At 48.7% G+C, this 23,486-nt stretch overlaps 1 protein-coding gene across 2 annotated transcripts in view; it reads left to right on the top strand.

The window, feature by feature from the left end:
• Positions 1-23,486, top strand: part of SLC22A23 (solute carrier family 22 member 23) — a 150,430-nt gene that overhangs the window by 21,158 nt on the left and 105,786 nt on the right. Inside the window, exons 2-3 of one of the 2 annotated variants that reach the window (XM_061195675.1) lie at positions 13,942-14,045; positions 19,130-19,284. In XM_061195675.1, the coding sequence (XP_061051658.1) occupies positions 13,942-14,045; positions 19,130-19,284 (259 nt within the window). The remainder of the gene's footprint in view (positions 1-13,941; positions 14,046-19,129; positions 19,285-23,486) is intronic. The other variant, XM_061195677.1, reaches the window with a different exon arrangement.

The raw sequence follows: 23,486 nt of genomic DNA, 5'->3' as shown, positions 1-23,486 counted from the left end.
TGTGTATACACCACATTTAGTGTATCCATTCATGTGTCTATGGACCCTTGGGTTGCTTCAACACTTTGGCTATTGTGAATAATGCTGCTTTGCACATGGACGTACAAATATCTGTTTGTGTCCCTGCTTTCACTTCTGTTGGGTATGTAGACTACGTCTTAAAGAGTCCGTAAGCACCACTGGACTTGGGCTGACTGAGCATCCTCCTGCAAGAGAGGCAGCAGCGTCCAGTGCAGGTACATGTCCTTTCGAGGAGGGTGAATTGTACACAGTGATTGCTTTTTGCTGTCATTGACCTTCTACATATCATTTCCTAAGAGTATTGAATGTTTGTCCATCTGTTACCAATTAGCCTTTATAATCTCTTGCAAAGACAGAGAAACATAGTTATCGTTTTTATTTTCTCTGATCAAAGGTAGAAAACAAATTCCTCTGCTTACTTTAAATATGCTTTGACACATATGAATAGCAGCCCTCCTCCCCTCATGTAGATGCAGGGGTAACCAAAGTGTCTTACCCCAGGCTCAAAATCCCAGAATTGTCGTATTATAATTGGCGTTGTGATTGTCTGTTAGGTCGTAGGGCAAACAAAATATGCATGGCAACATCTCTTACTCTGCAGTTAAAAATATGCCCTTCAAAGTGTGTGTGGGGGGTGTCCAAGGCCTCCTGAGTTTGGGAAGCGCAGCCACAGAGGCCCCTGTGCACGATCCATGGTGCGCAGTAACAGTGAAGGCTCTGAGAAGTCCTGCAGGGGAGACTCCATCTTCCCTCTGACTGACTGTTACTGCAGATGAACACCTGTTGGTGCCCTTTCAAGCACCTTCAGAAAATGCCTCAGCTGCTGACTTAGAAGTGAATGCGTCTTAAAGATGCAGCCCCACAGGGGAGCACAGCCCAGTTGAAGGTTTCGTTTATGGACCGTTCCCTCCTCTTCTGCTTCCTGTGTGCCTCAGAGAGAGGGGAAGGAGTGGGGAGTGCCCAGTGGGTGGCTTTGATGGCCCTGCGACAAGCTTTGTAAAATCCGCTCTTGAATCAGTGGTTGTTGGAGGGTTTTCACTTGGCAGTCTGTGAAGCGCACCTTTCCAGAGCATGCCTTAGGCTGGGATGGCATTCAGCTGCCCTGGCTTAATTAGCGAGGCCGCGCCCACCAAGCCCCGAACGCGATGCAGTTAATACCGTTGCAAGAAAGAGCCTGGTTTCCAAAGGTTCACGGAAGGGGCTGCCGCACAAGTTCCTGCATGCTGTACTTCCAAATGCATCCATAGCAGAAGACACCGTCTTCCAGGCCCGTCCCCAGTATGAAAGCCCATGTGGTTCTGACCGGGCTGGCAGGTGAGGAGGGTGAGAACATCCACACAGCCGTGGGGGGCCTGTGAGGGAGGCCACCTGAGGCCCAGTCTGGCCACTCGCAGCCGCTTCGGCCCAAGGGGTCTCTGCCCCCTCCTTCCCCTTCCAGCTGAGTCTGTTATCCGCTTCCCTCTCCCACCCAGCCGGGCCCGATGTGGGTCCCTGGGGTCTGTCCTCAGGAGAACTGGCTCATGGCAGTGGGTGGTACCCCTCGAGGAGCTGATTCTGGCTTTGGCTTAAGGATGCTTTGAGTTTTATTCGAGGAAAATCTTGGAGAACTGTCTGTCCTCTGTTAACTTGTCCCTCGGGATGTCGGAGGACCCTGGAGTGGGTGGCAGGGGTCCTTCCTCGGGCCTGTATCTGCACATCCATGTCCCGCTGAGCCCCGGGCAGCCGGAAACAAACTGCACTGTCACCTTTGGCTGTCACATTGCCAATTCTGCTCAGTGTTTTGGGGAGATTAATAGTTGGTTCAAGGGAAAAAAACGTAAACACCCTTTTGGGTGTAATAGTGTCGCTAGCTGTTGAGAACCAACCTCCTTTTTCTCCTTTGGGTCAGAGAAACAGTATATTTAATGACTGTTTGTGGGACGTCTGGGACGTGGGGCTGATGTTGTCCCGTCTGCAGCTGATGAGATCGAAGCGAAGGGCGTCGCATCCGAGCTCTGGGGAAGGACGTGAAAGGCGTGTAGACCCCGTGTGGAAGGGTGCCGGCTCCCCGTCCAGTCCCTCCCCACTGTGGACACAGCTGTGCCCTGGGGGCATCTTCTGTGCTTGCCTCTCCCACTTTCTATTCTGGTGCCAGCTCTGCAGACAAGATGTACAGCTAGAAAATACCCCTTCATTTGGATCAGTTAGGGTCAGCCTCTGTGAATAATGCAGACTCTCAATATCAAAACCCTTTTTGAAAGTAGTTTTATTAGCTCTCCTTCAAGTGTTACCAACAGACATAAGCCCCGAAGGAGCTGCTTAAATGACAGACAGAATTAATGAGTAATAATCACCAGGCACATGCTTTATATTAGTTTTGACTCATAAAAAACCTATATTGCAAGTTTTATGACTCCTATATCATAGACATTGCAACTGAGGCCCCAAGGGGTGAGGTAACTCACCCGGGTCACGTGACTAGAATCGAAACTCGGGTCCATCAGCTGAAAATCTGTGCTCTCACCTCGGTGCCCAGTGCCTGGCTGCTCCTGGCTGCTCCCGGCCCGGCCCAGCCCCCGTGTTGGTCTCTGAATTCCAGGCCTCCTGCAGGCTCTTGTTTATCTGATGATGCTCTTCTGCGGAGACCCTGGTAAACTATAGCCCGGCCCAAGAACAACAGAGGAAAAGGCCAAATTGGTAAAAATTCCCCAACTAGTGTTCTACTAGACCTTTTGTGAGTTCAGCAGCTGAGGGTTCTGTGTACCTTGTTTTAGCAGGTTGGTGTCAGCTGTCTTCGTGGAAAAGGTGACCATTTAGATTCACATTTGTACTGGCTTTTTGTTTTTAAATTTTATTTATTTATTTATTTATTTTTGGCTGTGTTGGGTCTTCGTTTCTGTGCTAGGGCTTTCTCTGGTTGCGGCGAGCGGGGGCCACTCTTCATCGCGGTGCGCGGGCCTCTCACTGTTGCGGCCTCTCTTGTTGCGGAGCACAGGCTCCAGACGCGCAGGCTCAGTAGTTGTGGCTCACGGGCCTAGTTGCTCCGCGGCATGTGGGATCCTCCCAGACCAGGGCTCGAACCCGTGTCCCCTGCATTGGCAGGCAGATTCTCAACCACTGCGCCACCAGGGAAGCCCCTGTACTGGCTTTTAATTTGAGTCAGACACAGCAAACAACATCCTTGTTTGAAGAGGCCGTTTCACCTAATATTATTCACGTCCTTTCAAGATGGTGAGACCGATGTTGAAACAGGGAGAAAACTGGTTTAGCTTCTCAACTGCTCTGATTTATTATTTAAAAAAAAAAAAAAAAGTGACTGTTGGACAAGAAGCCCAAGAGTTGGTCTCAATTAGAATGTTGAGATAATTTTTAAAAATTCTTTATGTTGTAAGGGCTTTGGACCAGAGTGAACGTGGTGCCGACAGATGACCGTGAGGTTGGGAGCTGGACCACACACCTCTGTCCTGCTCGGCAGTGATGGACTTGGGCGGTTTGCATCAGGGCCACCTATGAGAAAGTGAGATCTTCCACAGCAGCCTGGGCTGGGGTCCAGCAGCCCCAGGCTTTTTTTTTTTTTTTTTTTTTTTTGCCGCACTGTGCGGCATGCAAGATCCTAGGTCCCAGACCAGGGATCGAACCCGTGCCCTCTGCAGTGGAAGCAAGGAGTGCTAACCTCTGGACCGCCAGGGAAGTCCCCAAGCTTTTTTTATTTTGAGCAAGTTACGTCATTTCTCTGGGCTTCAGGCTTTTCATTTCTAAAATTAGGAGGTTGACCTTGACTTTTCCCAGTATTTCGATACTAAAATTCTATGAAAAATAAGATACTGGGATATTATTTTTAATAGATGCCTTTGAGTATATACCTGCTATTCACAGGGACTTTACCAGCTATTCTTGTTTAGTCATTGTAACAATGAAGTAACAGCAAAGGTTGTCCTGCTTCCACAGTAACGCTTTGCTTCCTTGTACCTGAGGTCTTCTGAATACCGGGCAAGACAAATGCTGCAACCGATAACAATTTAATATAAACCACAGAATTGTTTATATTTGCATGAACAAGGGTTGTTTCTTTGAGTTTATCGGGGTGGAGGAAGAACATGAGTTTTAATCAGACATGGATTGATAATCTTCTACTGAAAAACCATTTGACTTTGGACTAGTTGATTCCCCTCTGCCTCAATTTCCTCGTCTGTAAAATGGACTCACTGGTCATAAGCCCGTGTTGTAGGGCTGTTTCGATGCCTGAATAAGATGCTTAGTCAAAGCAGCCAGCAGAGCCCCAAGACCATGGCAGGTGCTTAACAAATGTTGAGACAATATTTAATTTATGTAACAGATTTGTTCTATTAAGAGAGAATTATTAATTGTTTTAAATAAATTTCTCATACCCTGTATTCTGTGGGCTTTTATAATAAAACTAGAATTTTCTTTCCCTTGGGGAAAATTACTAATGGTGAAAAGTATGGCAGAAACACTTAAAACTATATTGCATGTATAAATGTTGTATAATACGTAATTATGTATTAATTATTTAAATCCTGTTTGAAGAAATAATCACGGAGAGAAAGAGGGTTGAGAAGATGCATGGCACGGTGAACACAAGCAAACACAGAGCACGTCCACTTCCGGAGTGGCAGCTCCACGTGCTGTCCTGCCCCATCCCAGACATCAGCTTAGAGACTGAGGACGTGGTCCCTTTCTTCAGGGACTCACGGTCGAGTGCTGGGGTTGGCAGACTTTCCCTGTGAAGGGCTGAATAGTAGACGTTTTCTGCTTTGCAGGCCGTGTGTTCTGTGTTGTCACCCCTGTGCTCGGCACACGCACTTGTGCACCAGCAGAGACGGGCCCCCATCAAACTCGACGTGCAGAACAGGGGGCATGGCCACATCGGGCCTGCGGGCTGTAGTTTGCCAACCCCTGAGCTGGTGAAAGAAAGATTTGTAAGCAGCAGGCAATTATGATATGTTCTGATAAATAGTCTGGGTGTTTATCCTGAGTACAGGTTGTCATAGGAGTACAGAACAGGGACACTAGGAAGAGGAGAGCTTCTCAATTGACTTGATTAAATATGTGGAAATGTATTCTTTGTATCTTTCTAATTTTCTACCCCTTGTAATTAATTGTGTGCTTACAAAGCTACTATATGCCCATTGAAAGGAATAATGCCAGGAGTACAGAAAGGCTGCCATTCTCCAACCCGCAGGTGATCTACAATGTTAAATAATTTTGGGTGAAATGAGTTTCATCCATTGAGCCAGGAAAATCGGGGTGTGCATGGATATTGTAGGACAGGCAAAGGGCCCTGCGGCTTTTGGGGAGCTGGGGGTTCCCTGGCGTGGCTGGACCCTGGCAGGGCAGGGAGGTGAGGGGTGACTCGGCCCAGGTGCACTTCTTGGGGCTGAGAGAAGCAGGGTCACAGCTGCCAGGCAGTGGGGAGGGACGAGGCATTTGTTTCCGCAGGTAAAAGATAAATTTTCCTTCTGCCTCTGAGTTCTTCCCGATTGATCACCTGGTCGTCACATTCTTCTCGTTCCAAGGATTCCCTGACCCTGCTGTCCAAAGGTCTCCACACTTCGCTCCTTTCCAGAATTAGTGCGGCTCTTTTAAATGTTCAAGTCCAGTTTTGTTCCTGCGCAATACTAAAAGATCTCTTCTAGTAACACATGTAGCAACTGTGTAATTTCTCGCTAAGAATCTTTCACTTACTTAATATCAATTACATGGGAGAAGCCAGGTGTGTTGAATTCACTTAAGGCATGAATAGTTCCCTGGGGTTGAATGTTTAGGGCGGTGGAGTTTTTTGTTTTTGTTTTTTTTCTTTCTTTCTGGTTTTGCAATAGTCCTCTTTAATGTATAGGGTTTACTATCAATTTCCCTTCTTTAGAGGTAGTAAAGTAGGCATTGCAGGATTTGGAAAGACTCTCCAAGGTTTTGGTTGATAGAAGGTTGTTGCTTATTTACCATCTCTGCTGCCTGTGGAATATAGATTCAGCATCCCCCAGTGCCATAGTGGGCATCATGGCACATTCATAAGGACGTTTATTAACGTAAACCTCTGCTTAGAACTGTACAGTGTTCCTTGTTTCCTTTCAGAAAAAGTAAAGGAAAATTGAGTACCTTGTGTTACCTCGCAGAGATGATCCTACATCCACTACTCAGGGCCTGTTTAGGTGGTTAATTTTCTGTTTCCTTTTTAAGTTAGCTTTTAAAATTTTTATTTATTTATTTTTAAAATGGAAGTGTAGTTGATTTACAATGTTGTGTTAGTTTCAGGTGTACAGCATAGTGATTCAGTTATACATAATATATATGTATATATCATTATATTCTTTCTTTCATTCTTTTCCATTATAGTTTTTTACAAGATATTGAATATAGTTCCCTGTGCTATAAGTAAGAGGTTTTATACTTCCAGCCCTTTAAAAATGGTCAAATTCAGTAAGAACCGGGAAAGCCCCCGAAGGCGACAGTTTGAAGCAGTTGTCACGTCCATCTCTCTTCCTCCACACCAAGGTGGTACTACAGCCAAAGGGCAGCAGGCGTAAGAGTCGTCACTGGAAGAAAAACAGAACAAGACCGATCACTGAGTAAGGGTTAGGGTGAGTCTAAAATTACTACACTAGTCCAAAACAGGGCTACGTGAGGTTGAAGAAGTTCACCAGCTTTGACACTGTGGTTTTGGACCGGTTTCCTTTGCACGAGGAGAGAGCGGGTTTGCTGGTCTCTTCCATGGAGCACCAACAGGCTTGCAGTAGATTTTTGGTTCAACTCTTTCCCTCAGCGTGCTGTGTTTGGGTTTTTGGCACCAAGTTGGTTGGGGAAAAAGAAAGTGGAGGAGCCATTTGAGCAGCAGTTAATGAAAAACAGGGAAACAAAACTAAAAAGAAACCCAAAAACCTCCCAGAGTATCTGGCAAGGTCGTTCATTATGTCATTTAAGGAAGCTCGAGAGAGTGCCAGCCCTAATTGGCACTTATGTTGGCTGCTGTGAATCTCCTAAAATTGGAGGATGAACTTAGAGGCAAAAAGCAGAGAATAATTTGGGGTTTTCAAAATATGCAGTATTTCTTGAATTTTGATAGCATCTTTAGCGAAAAAAATCCAAATACTACTAGATTAAAAAAAAAACAAAAACAGGGCTTCCCTGATGGTACAGTGGTTAAGAATCCGCCTGCCAATGCAGGGGACACGCGTTCGAGCCCTGGTCCGGGAAGATCCCACGTGCGCGGAGCAACTAAGCCCATGCGCCACAACTACCGAGCCTGCGCTCCAGAGCCTGCGAGCCACAACTCCTGAAGCCCAGGCGCCTAGAGTCCGTGCTCTGCAACAAGAGAAGCCACCGCAATGAGAAGCCCGCGCACCGCAATGAAGAGTATCCCCCGCTCGCCGCAACCAGAGAAAGCCCGTGCGCAGCTTCGAAGACCCAACGCAGCCAAAAATAAATAAATTAAATAAATCCATTAAAAAAAAAAAAAAAAAAAAACCACTGAATAACACAGACCCGCACAGGCTGCCTCAGTGTTGAGCCGCTGATTGTAGCTAATGTGCTTCATGGGTCCAGCTTATGTGGCCAGCCTTCCAGGGTGTGTGTGTGTGTGTGTGTGTGTCAGGGGGGGTATTCTTGCCACTTCTATTGTCTCCAGTTAAGAAACACAGAGCAGGGCAAATCCTCGGTGTATCAAACAGTGGTTCATGAGGGTCTGCTGAAATACCACTTTAGGGGGAAAAAAAGGTTGCAGAAGAATGCTGACCCTGCATTTCTCTAAATTCCTCCACCTCAGTCAGGAATTTTGTTTTATTTAAGCTTTTGAAGTTTTAAGCAGTGTCACCCCCTTTGCAACCTGAGCAGAAACTTCTCCGTTTCTCTCTGCTGGTTCCTCAGGGTTGGAACAGACGTGCGTCGTGACTGCTAAAACCCTCGTGGTTTCTAATGGAACAGCCTCAGATGGGGCTCTCCAGCACAAAAGATGAAACTTGCGGGAAATTTTTCACTTAGTTTCCTAAAAAATGTTTTTGGCTTTAGTCAATGAATATTAACATCATCAGTAATCTTCAGGCTCCAAGGATGTAGTTTGTTTCTAGTCATTTTCCAGACAGGCTTCCGCTAGGCCTGAGTGTTTAGATTGTGTTAAAATGCATATTCCTGAAAAGGTGAAAAGGTTTTTTTTTTTTTTTTTTTTAATGATTTGGTCTCACCCTAACTACTATCACTTCCACCTACCACTGTGGGTGGGAGTTTACATTACTTTTACCTCTACTTCTTTTCTTTCATTATAAGGCTTATAGATTAACTGTAGAAGGTTTGGAAAAGTCAAGAAAAGTATAAAATCGAAAATAAAACTCAACTCTCCAGAGAGAGTCACTTTAAATATCTTGGAATATCTTCTTCTAATTTCCCCGTGTACACAAATATCTCCTCCATTCATGGTTTTTTATTCTGAGCCTTTCTCGTACCGTTATATCATGAGCATTTTTCTCAATTATTTGCTTTCAAAAGCAAACATTTGGGGCTTCCCTGGTGGCGCAGTGGTTGAGAATCTGCCTGCCAATGCAGGGGACACGGGTTCGAGCCCTGGTCTGGGAGGATCCCACATGCCGCGGAGCAGCTAAGCCCGTGTGCCACAACTACTGAGCCTGCGCATCTGGAGCCCGTGCTCCGCAACAAGAGAGGCCACGATAGTGAGAGGCCTGCGCACTGCGATGAAGAGTGGCCCCTGCTTGCTGCAACTAGAGAAAGCCCTCGCACAGAAACAAAGACCCAACACAGCCAAAAGCAAACATTTTCATGCTGTATAGTCTTGCTGGATGTCAGGCAGGTTCCCATTTCTTACAAGTTACAAACACTGAGCACCGTTGCACCAGGACATCTGTGGGCATCAGTCGTAGTCTCCTTGGGAAAAACTTCCAAGAAAGGGAATTGCTGGGATAAAGAGTGTTCACGATTTCAAGTCACGGGACGCATGTTGCCAGACGGCCTTGCAGAAATGCAGTGCTTCGTTTACACGCCCAGCACAGATTTGGTCCTCTTGGTTTCTCCTGCATTTTTGGGAAACTAAAAAAAAAAATTTTTTTGAAAATAAAATATTGAGCTTTGATTTTAATTAGTGGAATTGAGCATTTCCCAGGTGTTTTTTAAACCATTTGTTTCATATTTTGTTAATTTGCCTGGTGCTTTACCCATTTCTAGTAGGAGTATCAGTCTATATTGTTATGGAAATACTTACTAAGGATAGTAACCCTTAGGCTGTTGTAGGGGAGGGGAAAACCTTTTTCCTCTCCCCTCCTAGGTTCTGTGGCTGGGGCCCTGTGAACTAGACTGAAGGCAGCTGAACAGGAGGGAACCAGGGTTCATTGCCAAGTGCAGCCGGGCACACAGGAGCACTTGGTGACCAGTAACTCAAAGGGGTGGTCGGAACTTGGGCTCACATCTTAACAGAAGGACAGTCCGTTTGTACAGAAGTGAGGAGACAGAGGAAAAGGGGTTGAGGCTTTTAGGGGTGGCAAACTTGGGAAGGAAATATATGGGGGGAACTAACGGAAGATGAGGGTTGTTTCAGTGAGGTGGTTTTTAATTTTTATCTTATACTGGAGTACAGTTGATTTACAATGTTGTGTTCGTTTCAGGTGTACAGCAAAGTGATTCAGTTATACATATTTTTCAAATTCTTTTCCCGTTTAGGTTATTACAGAATATTGAGTAGAGTTCCCTGTGCTTTATAGTAGGTCCTTGTTGATGATCTATTTTATATATAGTAGTGTGTACATGTTAATCCCAAACTGCTAATTTGTCAGTGAGGCTGTCTGCAGACGCATCTTGGTGCCGACTTTGTCTTCATGGCCATAGGACTTCCCCGGGAGAGGGGGTTTATGGCCTTCTTCATTTCTCAGAAGCCTCTGCTTTTAGGCAGATAGGGACGCTCTGAGGAGGCTTCTTTCTGAATCTACTGATTCTCATTTGCTCCAGCTCAAAATCATCCTTAGGCCAAAGTGGCATTTTTTGGGGGTGACATATTCTGATCCCCCTTTCAATATATTTTACAAATTTATCTCTTTATAATTTTGTTTATGGTATTTTTGATGCATGGAGGTTTTAAATAATAAGTAAAATGAACAATAATTAAGGAGTAACAGATAAACTGTTATAGAATCCATCATCTTTTCCTTAGGTAGTTTTATTTCTCTTAGTTTTTATCCTTAGGGAGTCTCTCTCCACTTCAAAATTGGATAAGTAATCTGTTTTCTTCCAGTTTTTTAATGTTCTTGTTTTGCATTTTACTTCATCATAGTATTCATTATTGCTGAAAATAAGATTATCTTCCTCATCTCCCATTTATTTTCCATCTTCTTTAGAAACTTCATTAGTTTCCTTGATGAATATTTCTCCCCTCTGGCAAGTCAAGCAATTAGATTATTCCTTTGAAAATAGTATAAATTTTATTTCTTTCAGCTTGTCTTTAAAATATATAGGTAGGAAAACAGTCTACCAGATTTTCCGTAACCACTGCCTTTTTTTAAAAAAACAGAACATGTGCAGCTAAGATTGAGATCACATTCTAGGGTCAGTTCCCTCACCATGGAGCATCACAGTGGACCATCCCCGGTCCTGGAACAACGGCAAGGGAAGCAGGCGTCAGGCTATGAAATGGGGCCATGACGTCTCCGCTTGTGCGATCGTGTTAAACCTGCTGAAGAAGTGCTTGACTAGAGGGCTGTTCTCATTGTTGTGAAGGGAATGGATTTGAGGGGTTAGTGCATGGAGACCCCTGTGTTAGTTCAGTGGGGAGGCCCCCTCTCCTCTTGCCCCGCACACTCCTTCCCAGGGAGATCTGGTCATAAAATCAGTGCTCGCCGAATTGCAGGAACAGCTGAGGGCTGAGCCTCCTGAAGGGTGCCTGGAGCAGCTCCCGGGACTGGGTCACAGTTAGGAGGCTGGGGATTCAGGAGGTCACTGTCCAACCCAGGCTCTGGGATCACACCTCGGCCACCTGCAGACCAAGCCCTGCCTGATGTGACCACCAAATGGATGTCCCACCTATTCCCGGCTTAAGGCTCTTCTTAATTCACGTCACCCTGGAAATTAGATCGAGGCTGTGTGCTGGAAGTTAAGTGCAGACGACGGGCAGAACCTCAGTCACATGTGAGAGCTTAGCAGTAAGGGAGCCCGGAAGTGGTGTTTTCCAGCCCACACTGCAGGAACCCACACCAAAAGGGTGATGAGTGAACCCCTACGCCTCCCCATAAATCAGGCCGTCCGTGGCAGAGGTGGAGTGGGGGATGGGTGCCGGGTACGCTAGGAAGGTACCCTCTGGCATCGGTGATTGATGGGTGTGAGAAGAGGGAGGGGACAGGTGATGATGTCAGAGACAGAACCTGTGCCGCTGAGTCCTGGCTGTGCACAAGTTAGGTTTCTTAACGTCCCTTAGCCTTTGCTTAGTGAAATGACCGATTGCCGTGTCTTATCGATAGTGGGACAGATTTCGAAAGCGAGGTGATCTCAAAGCTTCCTCATGCTTCTGAAATTCTTCTGGAGGTTGTACGACATCTGAGCATATTTTATTTTTATCAGAAGTGGGGCGATCGGACAAGGGATGCTGTCCCCGTGGATTCCCAGCCCTACCTCACCTTGTTTATGGAGTGGGCCTCAAGGGGCCTCCAGGCTTTAGGGGTGTCCAGCAGACCCCGAGCAGGAGGAACTTTATCTTGGGGAGCCTGCTGGGGTCTGGAGTAGTTTTCTTGTTGACTCAGAGATGCTGTCTGCTCCGCTGCCTGATTGAGGGGTTAAGACGCCAGGTGGCTGCCTTGTCCTGGATCCTCCCCCCACCCCGCCCCCCAGGCTGAGGACAGCGGGGCCAGCAGACACTGCTAACCAGGCTGCCTTTCCCTCCTGGCCGTGGGAGCGGTTCTGTCTCCCTCAGCTGTTTCAGTTTTCCACTCCCGCCTTGTTAATTGATAGAGGTTGCCCTGAACATCTGACTAGGTAGCAACTGAATTGGGTCATGGCTGCCCAAGGCCAGGGCGAGTTATTGTTCGAGGGCCTGAACTCACAGCAGTGTGGGCAATCCGCTCCCCCCCCCCCGATGCTTTTATGAAAATCTCTTTTGTCTCCTGGCCATCTCATATAAGCAGAATGTGCTCCTTGGCATCACTTAACCAACCTCAAATAAGCTCATCAGTGAGAAGTCTGGGTGGAGACAGGAGTGACTGATTCTTGGCCACAGAGCCAGCCGCTGGTCCCCCTTCCTCCCCTCTCCCTTCCCCCTCCCCCTGGCAGCAACCTGGGACTGGGCGTGTCCTTCTCCTGCCAGGAACGTGCCAGGCTGAGGTGCAGGAAGGTGTGATGTGATTGGGATTGTAACGATTATAGGTGTTGTAAGCATCTCCTCGCCCGGAGGAATCAGATAGGCTGGTAGGTGTAGCTCTTAGCCTTGGAATCAATTACTTTGTGGGCAGAGCCCTGTGCTAGGCAGAGTGGAGAGAAAACAATTCAGGAACAGCCTCAGAATGTACAAACCAGGCTGGGGAGACAGAATATGCACACACTGGTACTTCCGTGAATGCTGGTTTTCCAGGCTGGCCTCCAAAAGCCCCCCTTAGCTCACACTCTAGTTTCTGAGCCGGCATTTGCTGCACAAAGCACTGACCAGCCCTGCTGTGCATGTTTCATGCGGCCTTTGGCCTCACCCTGCTCGTGGGGGTTGACTGTTTGAGCCCTGGCCCAGGCCTGGGAAGCTCATTCACTGTATTCAAAACAGCAGGGAAATGGCAGGCTAGGGCGGCGGCGTTGTCACCTGGACGGCTTGTTAAACCGCTTGCTGTGCTTCCTCCAGAACTTGCCATTCGGGGTCTGGCATGGACCCGAGAATGTGCATTTCTGACGCCTTCCCAGGTGATGCTGATGCCCCCGGTCCCTGGGCAGACATAGGAGGATGTCACCCCTGTAAAGAACTCCTGTATCTGAATTGTTAATGATGAGATTACGTGCAGCCAGCAGTGCCGGCCCTGGATGTGTCCCAGGGAGTCCAGGGAATGACGTGGCGGGCGGCTGCCTTCCTGCTCTGTCCAGGCTGGCCCCTCCGTCCGCAGTGGTTGGTGCAGAAGCTCGGCTTGTCCCAAAGCCCGTGGAAGCCGAGACCCCATTTGTTTGCCCCTTGGGCCCAGACATCAGTTGCTTGTGGATTGAGAGCCGTGTCTTCACGTGTGCTCCACTTGGACACACGTCACTTTGAGGGAACAGACGTGCATTTCTCTCTCACTTCTGCAAAAGGAGGAAGGAAAAATTGGAGGGTTATTTTTATTTATTTTTCTAAATAATAAAGCTTAATTGTAAAAATAGTCTAAATGTTGTATTCACCGATTGATTGGCTTTCTCTCCAAGTGGAGCAGGTAGCTTTAGGATGTAATATGGGAAAACACAAGGGACATTGATGAGGAAAAAAAGTAAGAATGGTTAAAGTTGATATTTCAGTATTTACTGCGAACCCTCTTTATTTTTAAGACGACTTATAAAGTTTGGGGAGTTTTTTGGGATGGAAACGCAGAGGTTGCTTTTAATTTCCTCGTGTTATTGTGATACCCCGTGCAAAAAGCTGGCAGGGGCTTTCCACCTGCAGGGCCGCGTGACAGCTGTGCCAGTGATGGGGGACACCCGGCCTGTGGTGGCAGGATGGAGGAAAGATTCATCCGCAGATGTCATGGTGGGGTGTGAGACCCTGCAGACTTTTATCCTCTGTCCCGGGCTAAAACATTACACCGCCTTCTGTGGGCAGATTATATTTCTCATTGTTGGATTTTCAAAAACATTGAAGAGACTCTTAGCGGTATGTGTGACACAGCCTGTAAAGGGTGTCATGACCCTGAGCGCAGTTATGTGTTGCCCTTATGATTGACAAGTGGCCTCTGTGTGTGTTTCTCTCTGATCTGTTTTCTATTTGCCCCTCTCTAGTGGGATCTTGTGTGTGATAATGCCTGGAAGGTCCATGTCGCTAAGTTCTCCTTACTGGTTGGATTAATCTTTGGCTACCTGATAACTGGATGCATTGCTGACTGGTAAGTACCCACATGCCCGCCGCACAAACCCGGGAGCCGTAGCGAGCCTCTGCTGCTTAACGGGGCACGGTCGGTGTGAGCTCACCGTGACCGAGGCTCTCCTCTGCCCTGGTGCTGGTGCCAGAGCAGAAGCCTGTAGCTGCCACCTGCAGAATTCAGAATGAAAAGAATTGGCCAGTGCACAGAGCAGACCCTTTTGAAGTGAGAATTTAAATTCATTGCAATTCCCCGGCTGCTAGAATCTAGCAAAACCAGCTCGCAGCCTGCAAGCCCATCTCCTCCTGACCATCAGAGTGCGGTTAGGAAGAGCCTGGGGACGTGGCTTCGAGGCTTTATGGGCTGGGCCCTGAGCGGGTGGATATACAAGAGGCGTCAAAAGATGGGGAGAGGACACGCCGGACTCTCTTGACCCCTGAGAACTGGACGGTGGGGCTGTGCCCATGAGCGCCCTGAATGCCGCACAGAGCTTAGAGAGGGACAGTCCTTGTAGTCGGCTTGGCCAGCAGATGCCTGTGCGGGTCCACGGGGAGCTGGACCTTGAAAAGTGGGCAGCATATGGGTAATGGCTGGGCAGTGCAGGCAGAGGGGCAGTGACCAGAGGCGAGAATGAATACGCTTTACTTGGGTGGGTCAGGGGCCAGGTGTGTGGTTCAGGGTGAAGTGACAGGTTGGTCGGAGGGCTATGGGGAGTAGTCATGGTAATAATAACAGCGACAGTGGTAGCACCCCTCACTGACTGCCTGCCTGCCGTTGCCGGGCACTGTGCTGAGTGTCTCCGTGGATTCGGACATCCCATCCTCACAGCACCCCGTTAGGAAGGTACTGTTATTACCCCTGTCTCACGGTGGAGAACGGAAGCACGGACGTTTAAGTAAAATCCCCAGGTTCACTCGGCTCTTAGGTCGGAGAGCCAGGATTTGAGACTAAGCTGGTGGTGGCCCCAGAGCCTGGCTCCACGGGTGTAGACAGCTGGCTGGTGCTCCAGAGAGCGCCTGCGGGGACAGAGTGGCGGGGGAGCCCAGGGAGGCCCCTTTCAGGTTCTAGAACTTTCTTCCCCAAAGCTAGCGCCTATTTGGGAGTTCCTTGCATTAACGTGAAGTGTGATTTCCTGAGTGTTCAGAATTTGCTTAATCATCGTTTGGAAGTGCTTCTTAAGGACATACTCCCTGGAGATGGTAACAGAGACGCTGTCAGTGATCTCCGGAAACCCACAGCCCGCCCTCGCATGGGGTTTGGTGGTGGCTTTTCTTGGGGGGGTGGAGGCGGGGAAAGGGCGACAGTTTGGGGTTTGTTTTTTTTTAAACCAAATACTTGAGCTTAAAGGTCTTCAGAGTGAGCTATATATACTGACCTAAAAGATACTCTAACCCCAGTGTTTTAACCACAAGGAGTTTTGTTTCCTAGAAACCTGCATTGAAATAGGTGGGGAAAGCTATAGTAATATAACCACGTCACTTCTTTCTAAAAACACGGACTTGACGGAGGTTTTAGTGTCCTGATTCCTGAGAGATTTAATAGGGGAAGTAAATATGGACTTCGACCAACAGATCTGTGTTGGTTTAAATTGTTTAGACGTGGTTTTGTGGTTTCTTACTTCTTGCCCATCCATGCCGTTTGGCCTCTCTGACCGCACGCCAGGCCTGGGGACAGAAGACAGGAGAGTTTGGGGTCTCCCTTGGCGAGCAGCCAGAGTCTGATGCCGTGGCCGCTTCACCACGGTCGCGGTGGGTGGGCAAGGGGCACCGGGGAGTCAGGGCAGGCGGCTTGTGCTGGGGCTTTCTGCACATGTTGAGTGGGCCTCAGTTCCAGTTTGAAAGTTTGGTGTTTTCCACCCTTGCCTGATTTGTTTTTGGCATTTTACTCCCTGCGAGAGCCTTGCTTCAAAGGAGATAAACACATGTAGAGGGAAGTCCAGATTTCACAGCCCTTGGCACCGTTTCACGGCCGTGTAGGGAAGTTGATCAAGTCGTAGGTTAAGCTAAGACCGCAGTCAGCGTCTAAGAAAACTTTAAAAAGTGACTGTTTTCCACACACGTTCTATCTGGGACTGGACAGTATGTACTGTCACGTCACGCGATAGCTTAGATGGAAGAGGGGGACTGGCCTGGTCAGCGGCTCTCGCCCGATGACCTCGTCCCCCCTCCTTACTGGGTCTTTTGCTGGACATCCTGCATTTCTCGTCCAGCCGGTCCCGGGAGGCTGCCTTTATGGGCTGCACCGCAGGCCCTCTTGCCCTCTGGCTCCCGGCTGAGCCTGGCCAGCGGGGCGGAGGGCGGGGGGGAGCGCCGGCTGGAGATCTGAGGGAGGGGACAGCAAGGGGGCGGCATTTCCCTCCCCTGCTTGGTCTCTGTAGAGTTGCCATCGGTCAGGGGCCCCCTGCACCCCGTCTCTGAGCTCCAGAGTGTCCTTCCCCCCACTCCCTGCTGTCAGTAGCCCCAGCTTTCTCTCCCAGCTTGCCCACCCTTTTGTGAATAATCCCTCCATTAAAATCTCCTCGGAGTCCTCCGTTTGCGCGGGACACCTGTGTCCTGTTGAGACCCCGTCGTATTTCTCTGGGGCTGCTGTCACAGTTACCAGGCACTTGGTGGCTTGGCTGAGCTAACTTACGGTCCTGTAGTTCGCGCCAGGCTGAACTCAGGGTGCCCGCAGGGCTGCAGTAGCCCTCTGGGGGTGCTAGGAGAGAATTCACTTCCTTGCTTTCTCCACCTTCTCGCGTTCCTTGGCTCCCGGCCCACTTCTAGTTTCTGAGCCCGAGGTGGCTGGTCAGGTCCTTCTCACAAGGTCATCTCTCTGGTTCCCTGCAGCCAGGACAGGCTCTCCGGGTCCTTAGATTGGACCCACCTGGACAGTCACCTCACCTCAGGCCCTTCACCTTCGTCACGTCTGTGCAGCCCCTTTTGCCTTGAGAGGTGACACAGTCACAGGGTCTGAGGATTAGGACCGGGGCACCCCCGAGGCCGTTATTCTGCGCATCACAGATCCTGACTGCAAAGGCTCTGCATCACAGATTTGGGGGTGCAATTTTACCGGTCATCTGGTGGGGGAGGGCCCCAGCTCTGGGGCAGCCGGTGCGCACTTGAACTCCAGTGCTTTCTAAATCACTTGCACGTGTCTGTACCCGACGGCCCTTGCTGAAGAAAGCACAAGGCTCGTTTGACGGAGCCTGGTCTTCCTCAAGATTCCATCCTTCCTCAGGGAGCCTGGATTCGGGGCCGGGGGCTCTGGCTCTGAGGACCATGTTTGTCCCACAGTTCCTAATCCTAATTAATTCACTTAATGATTTTAGCAACCATTTGGGAGGGAAAGATTTAGAATCATTTCTACAAGTTAAAAAAAAAAATCCAGGATCTTTCCTAAAGTGTCAGGACAGGGCAGACCATGTCTGGTGGGCGACAGGGACGCAGGACGCGGGAAGGGGACCCACGAGCTGCTTGGTGCCCTGTCTGTCATCCCTGTTAGTGATCCCAACACACTGTGATGCCGGACGGTTAGCCCCATGTTACAGAGAAGGGAAGTCGAGGTAAACAAGAACGGGTAAGTTAGACTTTGTTTTCCTTCATTTCAGGAGACCAACTAAGCCATGCTTAAATTTATTTCTGTAAACGGGTTGGGTTTGGACCAAACTACCTATAGAGTCTTTGCTGATAAGGGCTTAGTGACCCCAGCACAAGTCAAGGGAGGTAATGGCTAAAATCTCGATAAGAAGGTTGACTTACGTTGCGTTGAGCTCACAGCCTTGGCCCCCTTTCTCTAAACCAAAGTGACTGATGCGGATGCCCAGAAGCCTAAGGAATTCTGAATGAAATTGTGTCCTGTAGTTCCCGCCCCCAGAGTTTCTAGAAATTACATCCATCTCTTGCACAGGGCAAGGCCATGCACTGCTGAGTACTGCTTTTTTAAAAAGCAGCTTTATTGAGAGATAATTTACATACCATAAAGCTCCCCCATTTTAAGTCCCCAATTCAGTGAGTTTTAGTATATTTACAGGGTTATGCAGTCACACCACATGCTGAGACTACAACATTTCCATCTCCTGCCCATTTGTCGTCACCGCCTTTCTCACCCCAGCCCTAGACAACCACGAATCTACTCTCCATTTCTCTCCATTTGCCCTCTCTGGGCATTTTGCTCTTAGGTAGGTGCCTTGTCCTAAGTCTAGGTGTTTGGGGTACCAGGCGTGGACTTTGTTCCCTTGGCAAATGGAGCCCAGTTGCTCTGTGAGCTTTCCTTCCAGTTCACTCTGGCTGTGTCCCATTCATCTGTGTGGTGGAGGGTTCTGCTTTATTTGGGACACGTGGCAGGTTAGCTTGGGAGGGATGGAGAACAAGGGCCTCCCCATCCCAGTGGGCCACCGCTCCCCGCTCCCCCCCGGGCCACGCCTAGAAGCATATCGCCCCTAGTGGTCACCAGCTGGCACTGCGGCCCACCAGCCCAGGGTGCGCGCTGCCCTTTCCCGAGATGCAGAGGATGGGCCCTGGGGGCTTCACTTTCAGGTCCACACCCCTTGTGTACAGGTCAGGCTACCTTAGTTTAGCCTGTGATCCCTTAAATTTTCTTCTCATCATATAGTTGAAACCAGTCGGCAACCGGCTTGGCCCTTGGCTCCACCAGGCCACGGGTAAGGTCGGGCCAGACTAGTTAACAGCCCAGAGAAACGGCTTGAAGCCGCTTGCCCCGGGGTCTGTGTTGACCCTGGAGCCAGTTCCAAAGGTCAGCAGCTTCTCAAGACATTGAATGTTGGGCGTGTCAAGGTTGGTGTTTGGGGAAGGTATTATTGATTGTGTTGAATTATCCCCCACGTACTCGGGAACAGACTCGACAACAGGACTTGGTTCCCGTCTCTCGTCTGTTGTTGTGCGGTACTCTTGACCTGTGTTCCCTAATCTACAAGTCGAGCGGGTGCGTGCATATCCCCCGGGGACCTTCTACCCCTGGGCCTCCCCAGCTGGGTCCAGGAGGGATACAGACTCGGTGCGGTGCTCATCCAGCACCCAGCAAGAGCCGGCGGTCCCAGGGATGCCGTGGCGTCTGCCCCGCGGCCCCACCCGGCGGTGACGGCTAACCGTGTCCCTGTCTGTGTGCAGGTTCGGCCGGCGGCCCGTGCTGCTCTTCTCCGTCATCTTCATCCTCGTCTTTGGACTGACCGTGGCGCTGTCTGTGAACGTGACCATGTTCAGCACACTCAGGTTCTTTGAAGGGTTCTGCCTGGCTGGAGTGATTCTCACCCTGTACGCACTACGTAAGTAGGAGCCTTCACGGCGGGTCTTGAAGAAAGGAGGGGACGTGTGGCTGCTGCGTGCCGCGATGCGGGGAGGCCGGGGGCGGGCTGTGGAGGCAGCAGCTTCTGGAGGTGCGGACCACAGGCCTCATCGGCTGTGAAAACACTTGTTCCCACGTTGCGTCTCTAACCCTCCCTTCAGCCCGAGCTCCAGCTCAGGCTCAGGGCCCGTCAGAGGACATGGGGGGCTGCATCGTGGCCCGGAGAAGTGGGAATCGGCCCGCAGTGGGCGTGGACGGGCTTCTGCTTTCCCCCAGGATGTTCTGTGCTCACGTTCCGTGCACTGCCAAACCTGGACGTGTCCAGGCATCCCTGCGCTTGGTTCCAGAAGAGCACACCAAGTGCCTGCTCCAGTGTGGTCTGGGCTCGGTGTTCTGATGGACTCCTCAAGAGTTTTTCTTGTCTTTTTGTCTTTAAGACTGTGCCAGGTCCAGGCTTCCCACCTCCCCATGTGGCTTAAGTGGTCTGGACCTGAACCCTAAACACTGGTGCTGGGAGAGCAAACGGCAGTCTCTTCAGGGTGAAGACAATTTCCATCGTGTTTGTGGCCCTTTTAACTCTCCTGTCAAGGATGGTTGTCTCACTTCTTTGTAGTTGGTGGTTCCTAGCACAGGGCCACAAGCCCACAAGAAGAAGGAAGGTTTTAGGCGTTTACTTATTTTCTAGTTTTATACTTTTTAATCACAGTGTGGGAGGAACTGTTAGGACTAATGTAAGATGATTTATGACATGTTTTCTTTTTCTTTCTCTTTGACAGCATAGGCAGGATAGACTAAGTAGCAGTTTCCAGTGGGGTCAATAAGGATAGCTCTGATTATCTTAAAGTACGGCTCTCTTAGTTTAGTCTATGATCCCTTTAAATAACACTTTTAGATAGCCCGGATTTTGTTCCCTTACTGTAGAGAACAGAACTATAGTCGATTATAACGTAGCTTTATAACCACAGAGAATAAAAGGGCTACAGACGTGTTCTCCTAAAGTCACTGTTGACAGTTTTGTTATCTTCTTCCGACACTGAATTGAATTGTGGTTTCTTAGAAATCACCGTTTCCAGGTTATTTGCATTTATTTTGGAACCCTTGCTCTCGGGGGTTCTTAAGGAATGTACGTGTTCCAGGGCAGTGGGTCAAGGTGATGGCTATTCGGAGGGTTTGTTTCTTTGAACAGACATCATGGGTGGGGGGGGGGGGGGGTGGGCCTGAGCGCTTCCACTCAAGGTGCCTGGGCCGTTCTCCATCCCTGTCCACCCGTCCGTCTGTGCAGAGCAGCGGCTCTCGCGCTCCTTCTGGAGGAGGCTCCGGGCCCTGCTCTCAGGCCCTCTGGCCCCATGTTGGTTCAGGCGCGTGGGCGTCTGCTCTCCAGGCCGCCATCCCCGCGGGGCTCCGGTTCCCCCAGGAGGACATCCGTCCTTTGCTTCCTCGAGGACGCTGTTCCCGGGGACGGCTCTGCACGCTGGCAGAATGGAACAGCCGCGCTTCAGACACTTAGCAGAGAAATAACCTCCATCTCACCACCCCGGTACTTAACCACATTCCGTGGAGAGAATGTTCACGGAAAAGAGCCTTAAAGCAAAGCTGACATATCGGTTTTATCTTGCATGCCAACTGCTGGCAGAGACCTCAGAGGACCTGGGAGGACCCTTGGGGCCCAGCGGGAGAGGAGCCTGACCTGTTAGCCCTGCCGGCCTGTGATAAGGAAGGAGGGCAGGGGGTGGCCGGCCCTGGCCATCTCTGCAGACTCCCCTGAACTCAGCCAGACCTGGAGAGAATTTCCCCCAAACGGCATCATTTCAGCCTCACATGGAATCGCCATTGTCCCTGTGAAATCTGTTGCTGTATGTACTGTGAAAAATGAAGCTAAGGCTGTTTTTTCGTGAGTTTACACAGTGAGCTCTTTATAGTAGAACGTTCTCTGACATACTTCAGAACCATACGAAGAGCATGCTTATCCCGGGAGACGGCTTTGCTGTTATCTTACCGGCACAGATCATGTAAGCCAGGCATCTGCAAACTTTTTTCTGTAAAGGGACAGGTAGTAAATATTTTATTCTGTTGCAGCTACTCAGATCTGCCATCATATCCTGAAAGCAGCCATAAATAATATGTAAATGATTAGATGTGGCCGTGTTCCAGTAGGACTTTGTTTAGAGGCAGATGGTGGCCAGATTTGACCAGTGGGCCGTCATATTTTAGCCACTGATAAGTGATTCTCTCTCTTTCCACTGACGCTGGGAAGCTTGGAAAGCTTAGAATCTGATCTAGCATGTGTGTGGGCTTGACAAGCTGAGCTTTAAATGCTGGCCCCTCTCCTAGTTTTATTTGAAATTTTCTGTTTTCATTTCTCCTTTGTCCCATTTTCCTATCTCCATAATTTAAGTATTATTTTATTATATGGATTTCTGCACACAATCTTAAGTTTTCTTGGAAATGAAGCAAGGCATAAATAAATAGTTATGTTTTCTTAGATTGGGATTATGAGTCAAACGTCATGACAAATACCATTGCAATGAAAATTTCCAAATATCCACCAGTGGCCCGTTGTCCGAGTTAATACGATATCTGATACAGCAAAATTAAAATAAAGCAAAACGATATAAATGATTACTTGGAGTTCATTGAGATAATATTTAAACAGCGTAAATCAGGAAAGCTAAGTTTGGGAAAGGAGACTCAAAAAAGGAAATAGAGTTGTAACGGGCAGACAGCATTGGGGTGGGTGTGCTGCGTGCTGGGCTGGGGTAGCCCCTCTCTCTGGCAATCTTGGGAGACGACAGGCTGGTGACGAGAATTTAAGAGACCAGCTGTCAGTCCGTAGGGCAGGTGACTCTGAATTTCCTAATTAGTGTGCTTGCTAGCATTTTATACACTAGTATATATGCTTAGTGAATGCTTGGGAATTTGTTTTGCTTAAAGGAAATTCTTCATAACCCTGGTCACAGGGTCGAAGTATTTCTTGACTCTAAAGAAAAGTTTTTACATTTGGGGAGGTTGATTATTTGGAAAATACATTTTTTACGGTCCTGACATTTTCTCCCCCTTCAACTGGCAGGTTTTTAGCTTACTTAATGCATCTGCTGGAAAGGTCTGAATTTTCTCAGAAGAGACCTGGATATCATTCTTTTTTCAGCCTTGCAGGTTCTTGGCATTGTAAGAAGGGAGAGTCATGATTTTTGCCGACTTCGTTTCTTGCGGAGCTTGCCATGAAGGTGGACTCTTCATTTTGAGACATGATGCTGACATGTGAAAGTTTTGTGCTTTTACGTGCAAGGCTGCTTAAGGTTTTTCCTGTTTTGGAATTTGTCTAAGGTACATTCCAGTTAAAGACTCTCTCCTTGAAACTTTAGTTTCCTTCGGCTCACCAAAAAGAGATGTGGTTGTGTAATTAGGACATAAACTAGAGACGGTTGGCATCTTCCCAGGAGTCTGTACCTGTAAGCATGTTGGCAGGAGCCAGAGACAGCGAGCCATGCTGAATGGTTAGTGGCAGCTACAGCCGAGCTTCCTGCCGCCTCTGAGGCCTCACGAGACACTGAAATAATTAAACACACTTGGGCCACCCTGGTGGCTTCACTGTAGCCCTTTAGCTCTGGACCCGAAAAAAAAAAAAAAAAGGTAGAAAGTCTTGACTTAGCTGGGCCAGCAGCAGGGAACCACAGACAAAGAAAAGAAGCGAGCATCACATTTCCTTATTCGTTTATGAAAAATAAAGTCTTGTCAGAGACTAAAGAAATAGACTCTTTTCAACACGGGCAGATGTGATTTGTTGTGGTGTGAATTCTTTTTCCAACAAGGATTCGTAACCTCACAGGCACGGTGATGCAGCTTTTGTAAAGATGTGTCCTTGTTTAAAAGAAGCCCCGAGAGATTATACCTTTTTGAGTTGACTTGATATCAGATGTAAAAAGTCCTGGGGGAGAGGAATGATTTTAGCGTACTTTTTTGAGTTTCTCGCCTCGTTTGATCTCTGTCTTCCCCGCCCCACTTTTAGCAACCTCCCCCGACCCTGAGCGCAAGTAATGAGCCCTGCTTTTTGCCAGCAGAGACCATGCCTTACTGACGGTGGGTGAACGAACATTACTTTTTTGTTTTTGTTTTGTTTTGTTTGAACAATTTCCTTGAAAAATTAAAAGCTTCATGTTCTCATTATAATAACCCTCCTCAAAC

The sequence above is a fragment of the Eubalaena glacialis genome, chromosome 7, assembly GCF_028564815.1.
Source record: "Eubalaena glacialis isolate mEubGla1 chromosome 7, mEubGla1.1.hap2.+ XY, whole genome shotgun sequence".
NCBI classification, from domain to species: Eukaryota; Metazoa; Chordata; class Mammalia; order Artiodactyla; family Balaenidae; genus Eubalaena; species Eubalaena glacialis.
Note: the sequence above shows the minus strand (reverse complement) of the source record. Positions and strands in the feature narration are given on the sequence as shown.